The sequence below is a fragment of the Solanum dulcamara genome, chromosome 1 (genome assembly GCF_947179165.1).
Source record: "Solanum dulcamara chromosome 1, daSolDulc1.2, whole genome shotgun sequence".
In the NCBI taxonomy this organism is placed as follows: Eukaryota; Viridiplantae; Streptophyta; class Magnoliopsida; order Solanales; family Solanaceae; genus Solanum; species Solanum dulcamara.
The window spans coordinates 86416707-86434707 of NC_077237.1; the positions used below are offsets into that span (position 1 = coordinate 86416707).

General features: G+C 36.2%; 1 protein-coding gene across 3 annotated transcripts; it reads left to right on the plus strand.

The window, feature by feature from the left end:
* Positions 1-19: 19 nt before the first annotated feature.
* Positions 20-11925, plus strand: LOC129882786 (pre-mRNA-processing factor 19 homolog 2-like). Of its 3 annotated transcripts, none has more exons than XM_055957242.1 (18): positions 20-174; positions 277-362; positions 1193-1264; positions 1371-1433; positions 4165-4251; positions 4720-4849; positions 4952-5073; positions 5164-5280; positions 6223-6318; positions 6639-6698; positions 7573-7647; positions 9850-9954; positions 10034-10150; positions 10268-10345; positions 10467-10563; positions 11007-11058; positions 11425-11495; positions 11597-11925. In XM_055957242.1, the coding sequence occupies exons 1-18, from the start codon at positions 162-164 to the stop codon at positions 11707-11709; spliced, it is 1554 nt and encodes a 517-aa protein (XP_055813217.1). In that variant the 5' UTR covers positions 20-161; the 3' UTR covers positions 11710-11925. The 3 variants fall into 3 exon arrangements, with proteins under 3 accessions (XP_055813217.1, XP_055813209.1, XP_055813221.1); XM_055957234.1 differs by having other exon boundaries at positions 23-174; positions 4720-4864; XM_055957246.1 differs by lacking the exons at positions 20-174; positions 277-362; positions 1193-1264 and having other exon boundaries at positions 1369-1433; positions 4146-4251; positions 4720-4864.
* Positions 11926-18001: the final 6076 nt, after the last annotated feature.

The following is an 18001-nucleotide window of genomic DNA, read 5'->3' on the forward strand; positions in this document are numbered from 1 at the left end:
GGAAGCGGGTCATTATCCGCCCGTTTTACTCCGGACCGGGTTTCAATTTTGCTTTTACAATCCTACAAAAACCCTCAAAAATTGATTGTTATTCCTCTTCCTCCTTGCTCTCACTGTTCATCAGTGTGAAGAAGAAGAAGAAGAGAGCTCCCATTTCAACAATGAACTGTTCAAGTAACTTTTTATACGTATTTCTATGTATAATCTTCATATATAATTTTGTTGGTTGTCATTGATCTATCGTCTTTATGATTTTTTTTCCAATTGTCCGTACAGTTTCCGGCGAGGTACCGGAAGAACTGGTGGTATCAACGAAATCCGGACTTCTTTTTGAGAAGCGTTTAATTGAAAGACATATCTCGGTTAGTTTGTACAGTCTCTGTTTAGTGTGTAGGAAAATGTTGCTCTATCTGTTAGTTTAATTTGCTTATCATAGTCATTTTAAAGTAATGTTTGAAGTAAAAAGGTTTATAATTTGAGAATTTATTATATTAATGGAAGGTTTTATAAGTGCTTATTAAAGGTTAATTTTATAATATAAGAATAAAATGGGCATGAGTAGAGAGGAATGGACAACAAAAGACTCGTATAGCTGACCCCGACTAGTTTAATAATGGTACTTAAAGTTTAATATGATTGATTTATTGTCGTAGAAATACTAGTACTGACCTGGGGTTATCTTGATAACTAGCTTGATGTGATGTTCCCTATCATCGATTTGTGTCTAAGTCAGCTTCTTTCCAGAGGATAATATGAACATATAATTAATGTCTTACATGCTTAATTTTCAATTTGAACGTTGGAAATTTATCCTAGTTTTTGTAGTAAAGAATATCACTATTTTTTATTGAAACTTTAGTGTGGTATTTTATGACTTATAGGTAAATGCTGCATTTTTTATAAGTAAAGAGAAATCAAAAACGCTTGAAGGGCCCAAAAGGTCATCGTTACATGTTAAGAATTCTCTTTTACCTACCTTAGTTTTGGTGCATACATGAAACACTGACATGTATATATGATTTTTTAGATTTTCGGGAGGTTTAACTGTTTAGTCGTGTTTGTATGATGTAATTTGGTATAACAATGCCAACTTGGGGTAACATTAATGAATACAATTTGATTTATGAGAAAAATATTTTGCACTTTCTCATGTTTACATGGTGTTGTTCCTTCTGACCTTTTGTCTGTATAGGATTATGGTAAATGTCCGGTTACTGGAGAGCCACTGACAATGGATGACATTATTCCAGTTAAAACTGGCAAGGTACATGGCTTTCTTGTAGTTTTTTACATCAATTCTGAAGTTCTGTGCCATATGATGTCAAATAGACTTTTACAGTGGAGCTTCCTTTAATCTGAACCTTTTGCAGATAGTGAAGCCCCGACCTGTTCAGGCTGCCAGTATTCCTGGGATGTTGGGAATGTTTCAGATAGTATGTATTTCTGATCCTAGATTTGCTGCAATTATTTTCTCCGCATTATTTTCAACATAAATAAATATCATTGAGGTGAGGCCTAGTATCAGATCAATCTACTTTTGATAGGTGATGTGTAGCTTATAAGAACTACCAGCAAAAAAAGAATGCTAACCAAAATAATTGCAAGTTGTCTAATTAGCTAAGAAAGTCTATATTTGTTGTTCCTTTCCTTCCAAATGGCTCACCAAGTAGAAGCTGGAATAGTAATCCTGTAAGGTTGCGAGACATTGTGTAGATCCTTTCTATGTCAACTATGAAGAAACTGAAAGGTACAAACAGGATTGCACCACTTTAGACCCATGATATAAATTGAAAGTAAAATGCCAAAACTGTTTGTGTACTTGCAACAACAACAACATACCCAACATAGTCCCACAAGTGGGATCTGCGGAAGGTGGGGTGTACACAGACCTTACCTCTACCTTTGTGAGATAGTGAGGTTTCTGGTAGACCCTCAACTCCAGAAAAACATTTTCCACAACAAGTTTGAAAGAAATGAATGAGTCAAGCTATGATGAAAATATGAAGAAAGAAAGTACATACATTAGAAATAGTAAAGATAACCAAAATAAAAGAAACAACAAATAGCAATAATACTGGTGAGGGAACGGGTAGGTTCTCTGGACTTGAACCCTACTCTACCACTGGGAAGGGGTAAAACGCTCACTACTTACTAATCGTCTACCCTAATTCTTGACCTCCATACTTTATGTCCTTGGTGCTGAAGATGTGTCATGTTGTGTCTAATCACCTCTCCCTAATTCTTCCCTGATCTACCTCTACCTCTCTCAAATCTATCACCGCCAACCTCTCATACCTTATTGGGGCATCTGTGCTCCCCTCTCACATGTCCGAACCATCTCAACTTCGTTTCCCGCATCTTGTCCATCCTAGAGGCTACTCCCACCTTGCCCCTTATATCGTCGTTTATAATCTTGTTTTTCATAGCATGCCCACACATCCATCTAAGCGCCATCATCTCTGCTACCTTCATCTTCTAAACATGCGAGTTCTTGACTGGTCAATACTCCATCTTGTAAAACATAGTCAATCTAACAACTATGCTATAGAACTTACCTTTAAGTCTCGGTGCCACACTCTTATGACATGGGACACTAGATGCGAGCCTCACGTTTGTGTACATGCAGTGAAGAAACAAATGTTTAGTGTCCTCTTTACTCTCACAAAGGCAGCATTTCTTGCTTAGTTGAGATCCTCTCTGTGTAGCTTGTTTAGTGTATGACAAGCCTCATTAGCAACTAACCTAGAAAGACATTTCACTTTGTTTGGGTCTTACTCTTCCATAACCGCTGAGGATGGTGGCTAGGTTTGCAGACATTGCATAACAACTTTTAACGATAAAGATACGTTCCTTTCCATATGAGGAGGTACGGGTTTGATTTGAGAGAAGGAGAGCTGTTAAGCAATTACGACAAGCTTAAGATAGTTGTCAAGCTCCCATTCAATAATGTTTCTTTTAAAAGTGATGTTCCAGCCGTATTCATCTTTAAAGTCTGCAATTGTTTAGAGAAGAAATTGAATGGCCCCAGGAAGAGAGCCGAGAGAGAGAGAGATCCTTGAGTGGAGAGTGACCAAGCCAAGAATCTCGCTAAAATTTGATTTTTATACTATTACCGACTTCTAACTCAGAATTTGCCAAGGTTATCAACAACAACAACAACCCAATGAAATCCCACAACGTGGGTCTGGGAGGGTATAGTGTACGCAGACCTTACTCCTACCAAGGTAGGACAGCTGTTTTCGAGAGACCCTTGGCTCAATAAAAGCATAAAAAGAGGTCAGATAAGGCTAAGAAGTTCAAAGCGCTATGAAAAAACAAATAACGAAAGCAACACAAATAAAATAGAGTAATCAAAGTACATGAAGTAATAGATAATAACATAAATCAGAGCACAAGAAATTATAGTGCGCTAATGCGCCTACTAATACGAAAGAATAACGAGACTATGTACTAGCCTTCTACCCTAATATGAGTCCTCCACATCCTTCTATCTAAGGTCATGTCCTTAGTAAGCTGTAGCTGCTCCATGTCCTGTATAATCACCTCTCCCCAATATTTCTTCGGCCTACCCCTACCTCTTTTGAAACCATCTATGGTCAATCTCTCACACCTCCGCACTGGGGCATCTATATCTCCTGAGGTGTCTCAGTGAACTTGCACTCTAAGTACTCTGTCTTGGTCCTACTCAGCTTAAACCCTTTAGACTCCAAGGTATGTCTCCAATCCTCCAGCTTAGCGTTAACTCCGCTAAAATTTGCCAAAACAACTTCAGTTCTTGTAGGTTTTAAATAAAGGCTTCAAAACTGATTTATGAAACTGAACTCAACAGCATGAGATGCAGTGCAATGTTGATTTGCAACTGACTGTTCGGTTCTCAAATTGTGTGAAGCAAAAGATAAATTCAATTCCAATTTCATACTTTTGCTTTATATGTTCTTTAGTTACTCATTCTGTTAGCATGTATGTACTATCAGATAATTGTAAACCTGGACATTTTAATTTCATGTATTCTATACATAATTCCCTGTTCAGGTTACCCCACAGTAGGTGGACTCAAATGTGTACCTGTAATATTAGATTCCTTTTTAGTTGCTATATAGTTAAGTAAAACTCTTTATATCTTAGATTGATGGATCTAGTCTTAGGTTTATTTTTGTCTTGTAGGAGTGGGACGGTCTGATGCTATCCAATTTTGCTTTGGAACAGCAATTACATACTGCAAGGCAAGAACTGAGTCATGCTCTATATCAGGTAATATAGAGCATCTTTCAAGGCGTTGAGACAAGTTTAAGGAATTTATAAAGCTTCTTTTTTCATGTTTATAAAAAATAAAGAAGTCCTGTTTGTTTATATAGGTTGTTGGGCTTGATAGGAGTTCATGTATAGCATATCTTTGAGCACTATCATCATGAATGAATTAAATAATTTTTTTTGAGAATGGTGAATATTTATAGCTGTAGCACAAAAAAAGCTCTATCATATTTTTCATTTTTGTCTTATTCTTTGTAGTTCAAAATTTTTCTCTTATATTATATGATTGAATCACTGAAATCGGGGATGATCGCTCCAAGCTTTCCTTTCCCTTTCTTTCATATTCCTCTGTTGCCTACTTGTTTGCCTCTTATGCCGACATGCATGTCTTATCTCTAGTATTCTTTGCTCTTTATAAAAAATTTATGTATTGCATTCTTTGCTGGAATATCTACCCTGTCTTGGCAGCATGATGCTGCATGCCGGGTAATTGCTAGGCTGAAAAAGGAAAGAGATGAGGCAAGAACATTGCTTGGTCAGGCTGAAAGACAAGTACCCATGGCAGCAACTACATCAGCGGCTAATGGTGCTGCTATAAGTAATGGCAAAAGAGGTCCTTGATTTTTAAACTTTTAGGTCTATAATTCGCCATCTTTTCTTTTCGTACTTTCTGATTTCTGTTATCAACTCGTACCAATAGCTGTGGAGGAAGAGGAGATGGGTCCCGGCAGTAAGAAAATTTGCCCAGGAATATCAGGTGATGTTATTAAGGAGCTTCAGGATTGTAATGCTGCTCTTTCACAACAAAGGAAAAGGCGACAGGTAATATTTGCGATGACAAAATTGCTATAAATAGTAAGGATGTTGCTATGATATTCTATAATGATTATACAACCTTCATTTGCCACGTAGATACCAGCAACATTGGCTCCTGTGGATGATCTTAAGAGATATACCCAACTGAATAGTTATCCTCTTCACAAAACCAATAAACCAGGCATCTTGTCTCTGGATATCCATTATCCTAAGGTATGGACTCCATCTTTATCTGGACTATTTTGAATGATTCCCTTTCCATTCTTGTTCATATTGCTATTCCTTTAACGTTCTTGTTCATACACAAGACCAAGGTACTGATCGATTTGATTATGAGCATCTCTGAACTACAAAAGTGGACATATGAGTCATTTCGTAACCAAAACTTCTGGCTATGTACAGTTGCCTAGGGTTTGTGGCTTCTTTATTTCTACATGAATTGTGAGTGCTATAAGAGCATCAGTAGTTTTCACTGGACTTTGTTCAAGGACAATAATTTTTACAGTATCAAGTTCTTTGACTACCAATTTATATTTGTAACCTTCTCACAAGTATGCAGTATGCACATCATGTTCAAAAAATGAGTCTTTCAAAACAATATTTAATGTTTTTTAAGTATTGTTTTGGAAAACTCAGTTTTTGAAAAGATAAAAAAATCCGACAACTTCTGGGGAATTGTAAGGCTGATGTATAAAAGCTAGTGATATCTTGAAAGCCAATATTATTTTTGTATTCCTGCTTAATCACAGGTCAGTGACCTTTTATTAGGACCAACAATGTTAGATCTTAGGATTACTTCTTGGATTCTGTCAAAGCTAAAACCATTGTGTTGAATGAGCAAAGTACTTTACTGGTAAATTGTACTATACTATTTTCAATGGCTGAATTAAGTCTAGTGCTAGAACTGCATATTTTCGAGGATGTTTCCTTTTGTTGAATCTTCACATCAAATATTTATCGTGATCAAATTTAAATATACACATTGTAGTTTGCCAAAAGATATACTCACACTGAATTGGTGCCAAATGCTGTGGCTTATCAGAAATTCAATGTGCACCTTGTCACCTGGGTTAGAGGTTATGTCTTCGTACATGTAAAAGATTTATCACCAAACCTAATAGTGGTAGCTCAAATTTCTTTTTTACTTTGTATCAGGACATCGTTGCTACTGGTGGAGTTGATTCCACTGCTGTGGTCTTTGATCTACCTTCAGGACAGATTGTATCGACACTAAGTGGCCACTCAAAGAGGGTCTGTTATCTTTTTTCCTAGAAAGAATTTCTGATTCATTATATTCTCCTTTTTGGTAAAGTTGCTGCCATGTGACCAGGAGGTCACGGGTTCAAGCCTTGGAAACAGCCTCTGGCAGAAATGCAAGGCAAGGCTGCGTACAATAGACCCTTGTGGTCAGGCCCTTCCCCGGACCCCGCGCATAGCGGGAGCTTTAGTGCACCGGGCTGCCCTTTTTTTTATTTTTTTATATTCTCCTTTTTGGTATCCTGATTAAGACTTTATTTTATTCATTAACCTTACTCGAGAAAGAATTTGTGGCTCATATTCTCTCTTTGCAGGTTACTAGTGTCAGATTTGCTGCTGAGGGTGACCTAGTAGTTACTGGCTCTGCAGATAAGGTAAACCTGATTGGTTCTCTTTGATCAGAAGTTGCAATTGACTTGTACATTTCCTTGTGTTGTTTTGTGGATTCAAATGTCATGATCTTCTTCTCATTGAAAAGTCAACTTCACCTTCTTGTTTGTCTTGGAAAATATTTACTTGCCTCAATGCTTCCTACAGTTTGGTGGTATAGAGTGGTATTAATTGTTTGGAATTAATGGAAGGTGGGTTTACTTGCGAAGGAGATAAAAATACATGATTACATGGTATCCAAGCTTTAAATGTTAAAGTACAGAATCTCCTTAAATCAGACATATTTGGTGACTATTTGCTTTGCAACAGATTTACTACTTCCTCTGCCCCATTTTATTTGTCACACTTCTATTTCTTGTCTTTCCTAATAAGAATGACATCTTTTTATGTATAGAAATAATTAAATTTTGAACTTCCAATTTTATCCTTGATAAAATGATTCATAGCCAAGGAAATATCTATGGCGTGGTTTAAATCACAAATTTCAAAAATCTTTTCTTTTTTCCTTAAACTCTGTCCAGTGAAACAACATCACGTAAAGTGGGACAGAGGGAGTATTTGATATGCAGTAAAGAACAGAACCCTTCATAAAGATAAAGGGCATGTTGGTCAAGCTTGTATTCTTTATTGATTCCTCTGTCCTTTCATTTCTAGATTAAGATCTGGTTGAGTTCGGATTAACGTGACAACAACTTAGTCTCAGATGTTACTTATTAATTTACATGGGTCTGTTAGCCAAACTAAGTAAAACAAATTGTAAAAAAAGAAGGCACATCTTGAAGTTCATTTGCATAACCTAGTCCATAGTTTATTCCTGCCTACCATATTCTGTTAAACTTCTGCAGTTGACTATTGCAGACAGTCCGTGTGTGGCAAAACTCTGAAAATGGAAATTATGACTGTAGGCATACTTTGAAGGACCACAGTGCTGAGGTACTTCATCTTAATATCTCATTTACTAATTGTGAAAATTATGATGATGTTTGACCTCTTAAATATTCTAAGAACAAAGTACTACAAGTTATCCTGGTGGATTTGTACTAATTAAGGTGGATTACGGAAAACATTCTTTTGCCTTTAAAAAAAAATTGTAAATTTTCTTTTGCCATTATAAAAAAAAATGGAAAACATACCTTTGCCTTCATAAAAAAATGGAAAACATTCTTTTGCCTTCATTAAATAAATGGAAGACGTATTTTTTCTTGGGCTCTCAAACTTAGAATGCACCTTTCGATTGGTAGTTTTGATATTCGACCACCGCATTAGGTTCTTGCCTATGTTGCTTGGACTTTCCAAAATTGTTGCCGCACCGTGTCGAGTTCTCCAAAATGCACTACTTTTGGAGTATCCAACCCACACCCATCGACATTTTTGAAGAGTCTGAGCAACATAGGTTTTTGCCTTTGAATGTTTCTTACCTAGACGGGAACATCATTTTGAAGAGATCCATGCCTAAGATGTGAAAGATTTGAATGGAAGTCATTCCAATGGATTGATGCTTAGTTGTAGTTGCACGTTTTCTCTATATTTTGCCATTAATATTTGTGGGGAAGCAATATTGACAAAATTTGAGCAGGGCATGTCTCTAGCTTGAGAGAGAGAGAGGAGAGAATGAGAGAAGAGAACTACTTCAAACAGCCTTTTTAAAATGCCTACTGCATCTTCGAAGTTGGTTTATCCAAGCAGTAAAACCCAAGGAGCGAAGCCACTGCTGGAGTCAAGATGCACCCGAACATGCAAGTCAGAAGGTGGTATTATCCACAAGTCAATCTTCACACGGTAACAAACTTTTGACAAGAAAGCTAATCTTATGGGAGTTGACTCCTTGGCCTGACTCTATCCAGCCGGGTACAAGTGTTGTTCGATTTTTCTATGAGTTTAAAGACATTTCCTGCACTCTGTTACCATTGGAAGTTGAAGGGACAGCGATTTTAGCATTGTGATTCAATCTTTTTTCAATATTTGGGTCTAGTGAACAACAATTTCTTCTTCTATTGAGGACTGCTCAAAATGAGGAAAAACATGAAGTCGTAGAAAGACATTACTGCTTGGCCTGCATTGGTAATGGATGGTGGATGTTAGAGAGTAGATGACGGATGCAAGCCAGGTTCAGGTTGTCGATGGAACATAAATAAGGGAAAACATTGTTTTGTGGAAACAGTCTGGTAGGCATTCTTGGAAGAAAAATGGGATCAAGATGTTATAACTGTGCGCCGTTGAAGCATGGTGATGAAGTCAGGTTTGAAAGTCTTAAAAATGGGAAATTTAATGTTCATGAGCCAATTTCCATTTGAAGGAAGCAATGAGGGTCCTCCACGAGGGAGAAAATGGATTGGAGGGGAATTCCTCTTGCTTGATAGTGACATATTTTTATTTTTATTGGTCTGATGATCTTAAATGGAACAACATGTTTAGTGAGGAGTCATGTAAAACTTGTTTAGGATTGAGGTATAGCTGATGTTGTATACCATGATTTTACTCATAACATCAAAATAGTTACTAAATTTCAAAAAACATCAAAATAGTTACTATTCCCTTTGTCGCATTTTATGTGACACCATTTGAGTTGGCACGGTTTAAGAAAAAAAGGAAGACTTTTGAAACTTGTGATCTAAAATTATCCTTAAATATTTGTGTGGTTGTAAATCATTTCATTAAGGGTAAATGGGGAATTATAAAGTTAATAATAGTTAAGGTGACATTCTTTTTGGGATGAACTAAAAAGGAAAGGGTGCCACATAAAATGGGACAATAATAGTTTTTAGAAAAAGAGATTCATGATTACTAAAGGGGGTATTTCTGTTTGTTTTGGCAGCTGCCCTTATCTGACTGTTGACGTCATTATTTCTTTACCATAAGTAGCCACATTGCAATTTTCCACCTCAAGAATACAAACTTGGGTGGGTCAAAAGGAAGGAAAGCTCTGTAACTCTACTCCACATCCTTGTAGGAAAAATTAAAGATCTCTTTTTTGCGTGGAAATTGGTGATACCTTGTCCTTGCCTTCTTTTATTATATGAGTTCTTCAGAGGCATGATATTTCTGACTTCATAAGAATGATACCACATCTGAAATTTTAGCTCTCTATTAACTATAGTGAATTTTTAACAGTTATTCATCTACCAATAAATTCAGGTGCAGGCTGTCACCGTGCATGCAACCAATAAGTACTTTGTGACTGCTTCTCTTGATGGCACATGGTGCTTTTATGATCTTGCGTCTGGTTTATGCCTTTCTCAGGTATCTTGCTCCTTTATCTCTCGTTTCCAGAAACAATTTTCAGATTTCTGGAGTCATCAACTCTAAAATTCTACTGCAGGTAGCAGATGCTTCAGAATCTGAGGGCTATACATCTGCAGCTTTTCACCCTGATGGTCTGATCCTTGGAGCAGGGACTGCAGGGGCTCAGGTCAAGATATGGGATGTAAAAAGTCAGGTGTGTGTTCTTGAAGAGCTACATAAGTTTGATGTAATACGTCTTCTTTTATCTCCGTGTTCTTAGTGTTCTGTCCTTTTTTCCCTTTTGGGTTCCCCTTTGGTGCCTACTATATAGGCAAATGTTGCAAGATTTGATGGCCATGTTGGAGCAGTAACTGCAATTTCCTTCTCAGAAAATGGTTATTTCTTAGCGGTGAGTATTCTAGTACCGAACGAACCTTTGATGACCATTCTTTTACCAGCATTAAGTGAGTTTTATGATTTAAATGGTAACTGAAGGGTGCTCTTTTCTTTTCTTTTTTTTGTTTGGTCAGACTGCAGCTCAAGATGGTGTTAAACTTTGGGATTTACGGAAATTAAGAAACTTTAGAACCTTTGCTCTTTATGATGAAGATACAGCTACTCAGTCAGGTACAAGACTAACTGCATTCACTCTTAAAAAATGTCTTAACTGCATTCTACTGGAGTATGACACAAAAGACATGTAAAAAGACTTGTGCTAATCAGAAAGGTGTTACTGAGCATTTTAGCAAAATTTACTGTATAGTCCACACAAAGCAGTTTCAAGGCCAAGTTTCTTGTGTGGAGATGAACTATAATATCTATGAGTACGCTATCTTTGGGAGTCACATGCATATAAGGGTCATTTCCCTTTGCGCAGACCTCAATCCTTATAAGCTTTCTGATGCTGCATAATTGTATGGTGTACCTGTCAAAAAATAATTATTGTACCAACTATATCTTAAATTTATCCTTCATTATTGCAGTTTTAATCATTTTCTGAGGTGAATTTATCTTCTATGGGAATTTTTATGCTTTTAAAAATGAACATGCTGCTTCTCCTGTACTTGCAGTGGAATTTGACCACAGTGGAAGTTATCTTGCACTAGGAGGCTCAGATATAAGGTAAGATTTCTACACAAACTTCCCCATGCTGGGTCTTAGATAAGGAAGGTGCATTACCCCCTTAGAACATCTGTTGTTCAAGTGTCTTAATTTTGTTCACTTGTATTTTTCTTTAGCATTACCTTAGCCCCTTACTGGTTTATTTTTCCTTTAGCATTACCTTAGCCCCTTACTGGTTTCGAGAACCTTTAACCCTCCAAAACTGAAAACATCAATGAACATAATATGAGGTTGAGATGTAGTCATCATTGTTATGTTGATTATGACTATTTTCTATTACGTTATGTATTTTAAATGCTGAATGTTGTTTAGAGCTTTCTATTGATCCATTAGTATTAATACCAACATCATTTTGCACTGAATCAGAGTTTATCAAGTTGCAAGTGTTAAGTCCGATTGGAATTCCATCAAAATCCTCCCCGACTTGTCAGGCACAGGTAAGCCTTCTCTGCATTGCTCTTTTTGCCTTTATGTCCTTATGATGGTCCTTGTAGGTTTTTAATTAGATCATTGTTGAGTCTGCTATTGTATCATGCAGGTAAAGCAACATGTCTGAAATTCGGCCCAGATGCAAAGTACATAGCTGTTGGATCCATGGATCGAAATTTAAGAATATTCGGGCTGCCTGAGGAGGATCAGTCAGAGAGTTAGGCTCACTTGCTGAGTATTAAAGCAAAATACTAGTCCCACATTTCCAGCTGCAACGTCGATTCAGAGGTTGATAGAGATTTATTGTTCTTTCAAGTGTAACTTAATTGGTTTTTTGTTCAATATAGTTCCATTCTAGTAAAGGTTCAAGCAAGGAAACATATGTAATACCAACATGGGATAATATTGAAGTAATGTATGGATACTATTCTTGGTGAAGCGATGTTATATCATTCATATTGTATTCACTGGTTGGGAAAGTAGCTGTCTGAATGAACTGATCCTTTACACAAAAAACTAGGACATGAGTATTTCTGTTTCACGATCCTTAAACGTTAAAAAAGTGGTGTGCATCTTGTTGAGACTAATACAATATATCCATAGGATATACATGAAAAAATGATATTTTTTTTCTAAATTTTTGTTATGTGATGATCCCTAAATGCTAAAAAAATGTCGTGGATTTTATTGAAGTTATGAATATCATTTACTAGGTAATTACGGATGATTTTACAAAACTAGGAGGCAAAAAGTTTTGAATAGTCATATTTACAAAATATAAGTAGGTTGATACACGAAAAATTGATAAAAGTTTGGATTTCATGTTTCGTAATCCCTGAATACTAAAAAAGTGGAGTTCATCCTATAGGAGCTATGAATATCATTTACTAGGTAATTATGGATGGTCCTACAAAATTAGGAGTCTAAAAGTTTCGTACAGTTATATTTACAATATATTTATAAGCTAATACACACGAAAAATTGGGAAAAAAATTCTAAATTCATGTTTCGTCATCCCTAAACACTAAAAAAATGCAGCGTGGATCTAGATCATTCACTAAGTAATTGCAGATGGACCTACAAACCTAATAGTCACAAAATTCTGGACGGTCATATTTACAAAAATATTCATGGGCTAATACACACGAAAACTAAAAAAATCGCTTAATTCTGCTTGTGAAGCCCCTAAATGTTATGAATGCATCGTGGATCGTGCTGAGACAACACGTACTGATCTACCAGCTACTTACAGAGAGTCTCATAATGATTTAGGAAAAACATTGACCGGAAGTCAGTTCACCAAAATATCCATGGCTAACACACACGAAAAATGAGAAAATCGCTTAATTCTACTTGTGTGGCCCTAAATGCTATGAATGCGTCGTGGATCATGCCGAAGCTATACATACTGATCCCCAAGGTACTTATGAAGGGTCCCATATTGGTTTCGGAAAAAAAATTGACAAGAAATCAGTTCACCAAAATATTCATTAGCTAACACATACGAAAAATGAGAAAATCATCTAATTTTGCTTGTGCAACCCCTAAATGCTATGAATGCGTCGTGGATCGTGCCGAGGATACACGTACTAATCCCTAGGGTACTTACAGAGGGTCACATAATGATTTCAACAAAATATTGATCTCAAGCCAGTTCACCAAAATAATCATGGATTAACACACGAGAAAAACAAAAAAAATCACTTAATTGCTCTTGTGGCCCCCCTAAATGCTATGAATGCACTGTTGATCGTGGCGAGGCTACATGTACTGATTCATCGGGTACTTACAGAGGATCCCATAATGGTTTCAGAAAAAAATTATTCGAAATTCAGTTCACCAAAATATTCATTGGCTACCAGCCACCAAATATGAGAAAATTATTTAATTCCGCTTGTGCAGTCCCAAAATGCTATGAATACGTTGTGGATCCAACTGAGGCTACATGTATTGATCCCCTGAATACTTACGAAGGATACCATAATGATTTTGGAAAAAAAATAACCGGAAGTCAGCTCACCAAAATATTCATGGGCTAACACATACAAAAAATGAGAAAATCGTCTAATTCTGTTTCTGCGGGCATAAATGCTATGATGCGCCATGGATCGTGCCAAGGCTACACGTACTGATCGCCCAGGTACTTACGGAGGGCACATAATGGTTTTGAAAAAACAATTAACCTGAAGGCAATTCACCAAGATATTCATGGACTAACGCACACATAAAAAAAGGAAAATCGTCTAATTTCGCTTTTAGGGCCCCTAAATGCTATGAATGCATCGTGGATCGTGCGAGGCTACACATATTGATCCTCCAATACTTGCGGAGGGTCCCATAATAGTTTTAAAAAAATGATCGGAAACTAATTCACCAAAATATTCATCGGTTAACACACACGAAAAACGAGGAAAAATTGCCTAATTCCGCTTGTACGGCCTCTAAATGTTATAAATGCATCGTTGATCCTTCCAAGGCTACACGTTCTGATACCATGGGTACTTACGGAGGGTTCCATAATGGTTTGAGAAAAAAATTAATCGAAAGTCAGTTCATCAAAATATTTATGGGCTAACATAAATTAAAAATGAGAAAATCGCATAATTCCACTTGTACGACCCCTAAATGCTATGAATGCGACGTAGATCATGCCGAAACTACACGTACTGATCTCTCACACACTTATGGAGGGTATTATAATGATTTCAAAAAATTATTGATCGGAAGTCAGTTCACCAAATTATTCATGGTACACACAAAAAATAGAAGAATCGCTTAATTTCGCTTGTGCGGCCCCTAAATGTTATGAATGCATCGTGGATTATATCGAGACTACATGTAATGATCCCCTAGATACTCACGGAGGGTCTCATAATGATTTCGGAAAAAAATTAACCGGAAGCCAGTTCACCAAAATATTCATGGGCTAACACATACGAAAAATTAAAAAATTGACTAATTTCGCTGGTGCGGCCCCTAAATACTATGAATGCACTATAGATCGTGCTGAAGCTATACGTACTGATCCCTCGGGTACATAAGAAGGGTCTCATAATGATTTCAGAAAAAAATTGATTGAAACTCAGTTTACCAAAATATTCATGGGCTAACACACGAAAAATAAGAAAATTATTTAATTCTGCTAGTGCGGCTGCTAAATACAATAAATGCACCGTAGATCTTGCCGAGGCTACATGTACTTATCCTCCAAAAACTTACGTAGGTTCCCACAATGGTTTCGAAAAAAAATTGACTGAAACCTAGTTCATTTAAGTATTCATTGGCTAACACACACACGAAAAATGAGAAAATCGCATAATTTCGCTTGTGCAACTCCTAAATACTATGAATACGCCATGGATCGTGCCGAGGCTACACGTACTTCTCCCCGGATACATATGAAGGGTCCCATAAATGTTTCGTTAAAAAATTGACCTTAAGTCATATCACCAAAATATTCATTGCCTAACACAAACAAAAAAAAGAGAAAATCACATAATTCCTATTGAGTGACCCTTAAAGACTAACAAAAAATTGTGTAGATCATGGCGAGGCGATACGTACTTTCCCAGGTCATTACGAAGGCGAATGTAAACGTTTTGAAAAAAAATGTCTGAAAACTATATTATCAAAAAATTCATTGACTAATACACATGAAAACTTGAAAAAATCTTTTAATTCTTATTGGTAACCCCTTAATGCAAAATAAATTGTGTGGATCAGGTGAGGCTATAAGTATTGCTCCCTTATGTCATTACGGAGGATCTTGTAAAATTTTAGAAAAAATGTACGTAAATCATATCATCAAAAAATTTATTGACTAACATACATGAAAAATTGAGAAAATCGTGTATTTTCTGTTAAGTAACCCCTAAATGCAAAATAAATGACGTGAATCATGATGAGACTATACTATTTCTCTCCAGATCATTACGGATGGTCCTGTAAAGGTTTTTGATAAAAAAAAATGCCCCAAAACCATATCACCAAAAAATATATTGACCAATATACACAAAAAAATTTAGAAAATTATTTAATTCTTATTAAGTGACCCTAAATTAAAAACAATAGCGTGAATTATGGTGAGGCTATACGTATTGTTCCCCCAAATTATTACAGAGGGACCATTTAAGGTTTTAGAAAAAGTGCCCGAAAATTATATCACTAAAAAATTCATTGACTAACATACACGAAAAACAAAGAAAATCACATAATTCCTATTGAGTGGCTCCTAAATGTTAAAAAATGATATGGATCATAGTGAGGCTATATATATTGTTCCCCCAAGTCATTACGGAGGATCCTTTAAAGATTTTGGAAAAAAAAGTGCCCAAAAATTATATCACCAAAAAATTCATTAACTAACACACATGAAAATAAAATCGTTTAATTCTTATTGAGTGGCCTCTAAATACAAAAAAAGTTGTGTGGATCATGGTGATGTTATACGTTCTGTTCCCCCAGATCATTAAGGAGTGTCCTGTAAAGGTTTTGAAAAAAGTGTCCAAAAACCGTATCACCAAAAAATGTATTTACTACCACACATGAAAAACTAAGAAATTCGTTTAATTTCTGTTGAGTGACCCCTAAATGGTATGAAAATGGTGTGGATCATGGTAAAGTTATATATACTGTTCCTTGAGGTCATTATAGAGGGTCCTGTAAAACTTTTGAAAAAAAATGTCTGAAAATCATATTACCAAAAAATCATTGACTAACTCACGAATTTGAGAAAAAAATTGAATTCATGTTTAGTAACTCCTAAATGCTAAAAAAAATAGTGGTGTGGATTTTATAAAAGCTATAAATATAATTCAATAGGTAATTACGGATGATCTTACATAATTAGGAGTCAAAATATTTCGGACGAATATATTTACAATATATTAATAGGCTAATACACACAAAAAATGAGAAAATCATGAATTTATATTTCGTGACCCCTAAACGCTAAAATAAGATTGTGTGAATCCAATATAAGTTATGGGTATCATTCACAAGGTCATTACAGATTATCCTGAAAAAATTGGGGTTAAAAGAATAGGTCAATCATATTCCCTTTAAAATTTGGTCAATCATATTCTCAAAAATGTATGGACTAATACACATAAAATAATAAAGAAAAACATTAATTCTTATTTTGTCACCTTTAAACGCTTAAAAATATGGCGTGAATCTTGTAGAGCCTATGGGTATCGTTCATTAGATCATTACGGATGGTCTCAAAAAATTTGAAGTTAAAAAAATTCATGAATTAAATAATTGTATTGATGAAAGATAGTTGGTACCTCCTTGTCAGGACACGCAATAAGTATAAGGAAATACATAAATAAGAGTGACTTTCAGTTCATTATTGACAGCATGAACAATAAACTAACTGGTTGGCAAATCAAATTCATAAATATGACTGGCAGAACCATCCTTGCCAAAGCTTCCCTTGGAAGTATTCCCACTTACATCATGCAATTCATTAGAATCCCATCAAAGAAAATAACACCATTGACAAATCCAAAGAGACTTCATTTGGGGTTCCAACAGAGAAAAAATGAAGCTTCATTTAATCAGCTGGGACATTGTTACTGACACCAAAGACAGAGGTGGTTTGGGTATTCAAAAGAGTGAAATCAAAAATAGAACTTCCCATGCCAACTTAGCCTGGAGACTCTTCCATAATCCGAACAGTCTGCGGAGCAAAGTTCTCCTATCAAAACACTTTAGGAACAATCTGAACCGGAGGAAAAGTCCTAGTTGTAGAATTTGGAGCTATGTGCTGAATGGTTGGAAGGATAGTTTGGGAGGGCATAGGTGGTCGCTCTAAATGGCAAGAATGTCAACATAATTCATGATAAATGGGTTCCAAATCATGATTTCATTAGGAATACCCTCTATGGTCCCCTGAATGATGGAGAGGAGAACCTAAAAGTCTGTAATGTGTGGAAAAATAGGAAGTGAGATTTTTCCAGCCTCTCCTTCCAACTCCCTGACATTTAGATCAGCTGCATCCTAAGTGGATTTCCAGAGACAAACTAGGCTGGAACCTCACCACCAAAACAGTCTATGTGCTTATCCATAATTCCTCCCTTAGTCCTGCCCTATCCCATAGAAACTTCAATTGGATTTGGAAAACCATTGGACCCAACAAAATAAAAACCTTCCTTTGGTTGCTTCATCATGGCAGGCTTCCCACCAATAGCTACCTCCACAAATTTGGGATTCCCTTAGACCCCATTTTCACCTTCTGCAACCTCATGCCTGAAGACATTAACTACATCTTCTTCACTTGCCCAAATGCTTTCAAGCTATGGAAAGAGGTGAACTCAAATACAACCTACCCTTGGACCATTATCATCTTTGACAATTCTTATGATTACTGGGAATCCATTTGAAAGGAAAGCAAAGGCAGACATTATAACAAAGTCATAACCTAGGAAATCCTTATCCCTTTCCGCTTCTGGAATATTTGGATTCAGAGGAATGAGAATGTCTTTAATCAGAGAAAGAATGGCATCTCCTT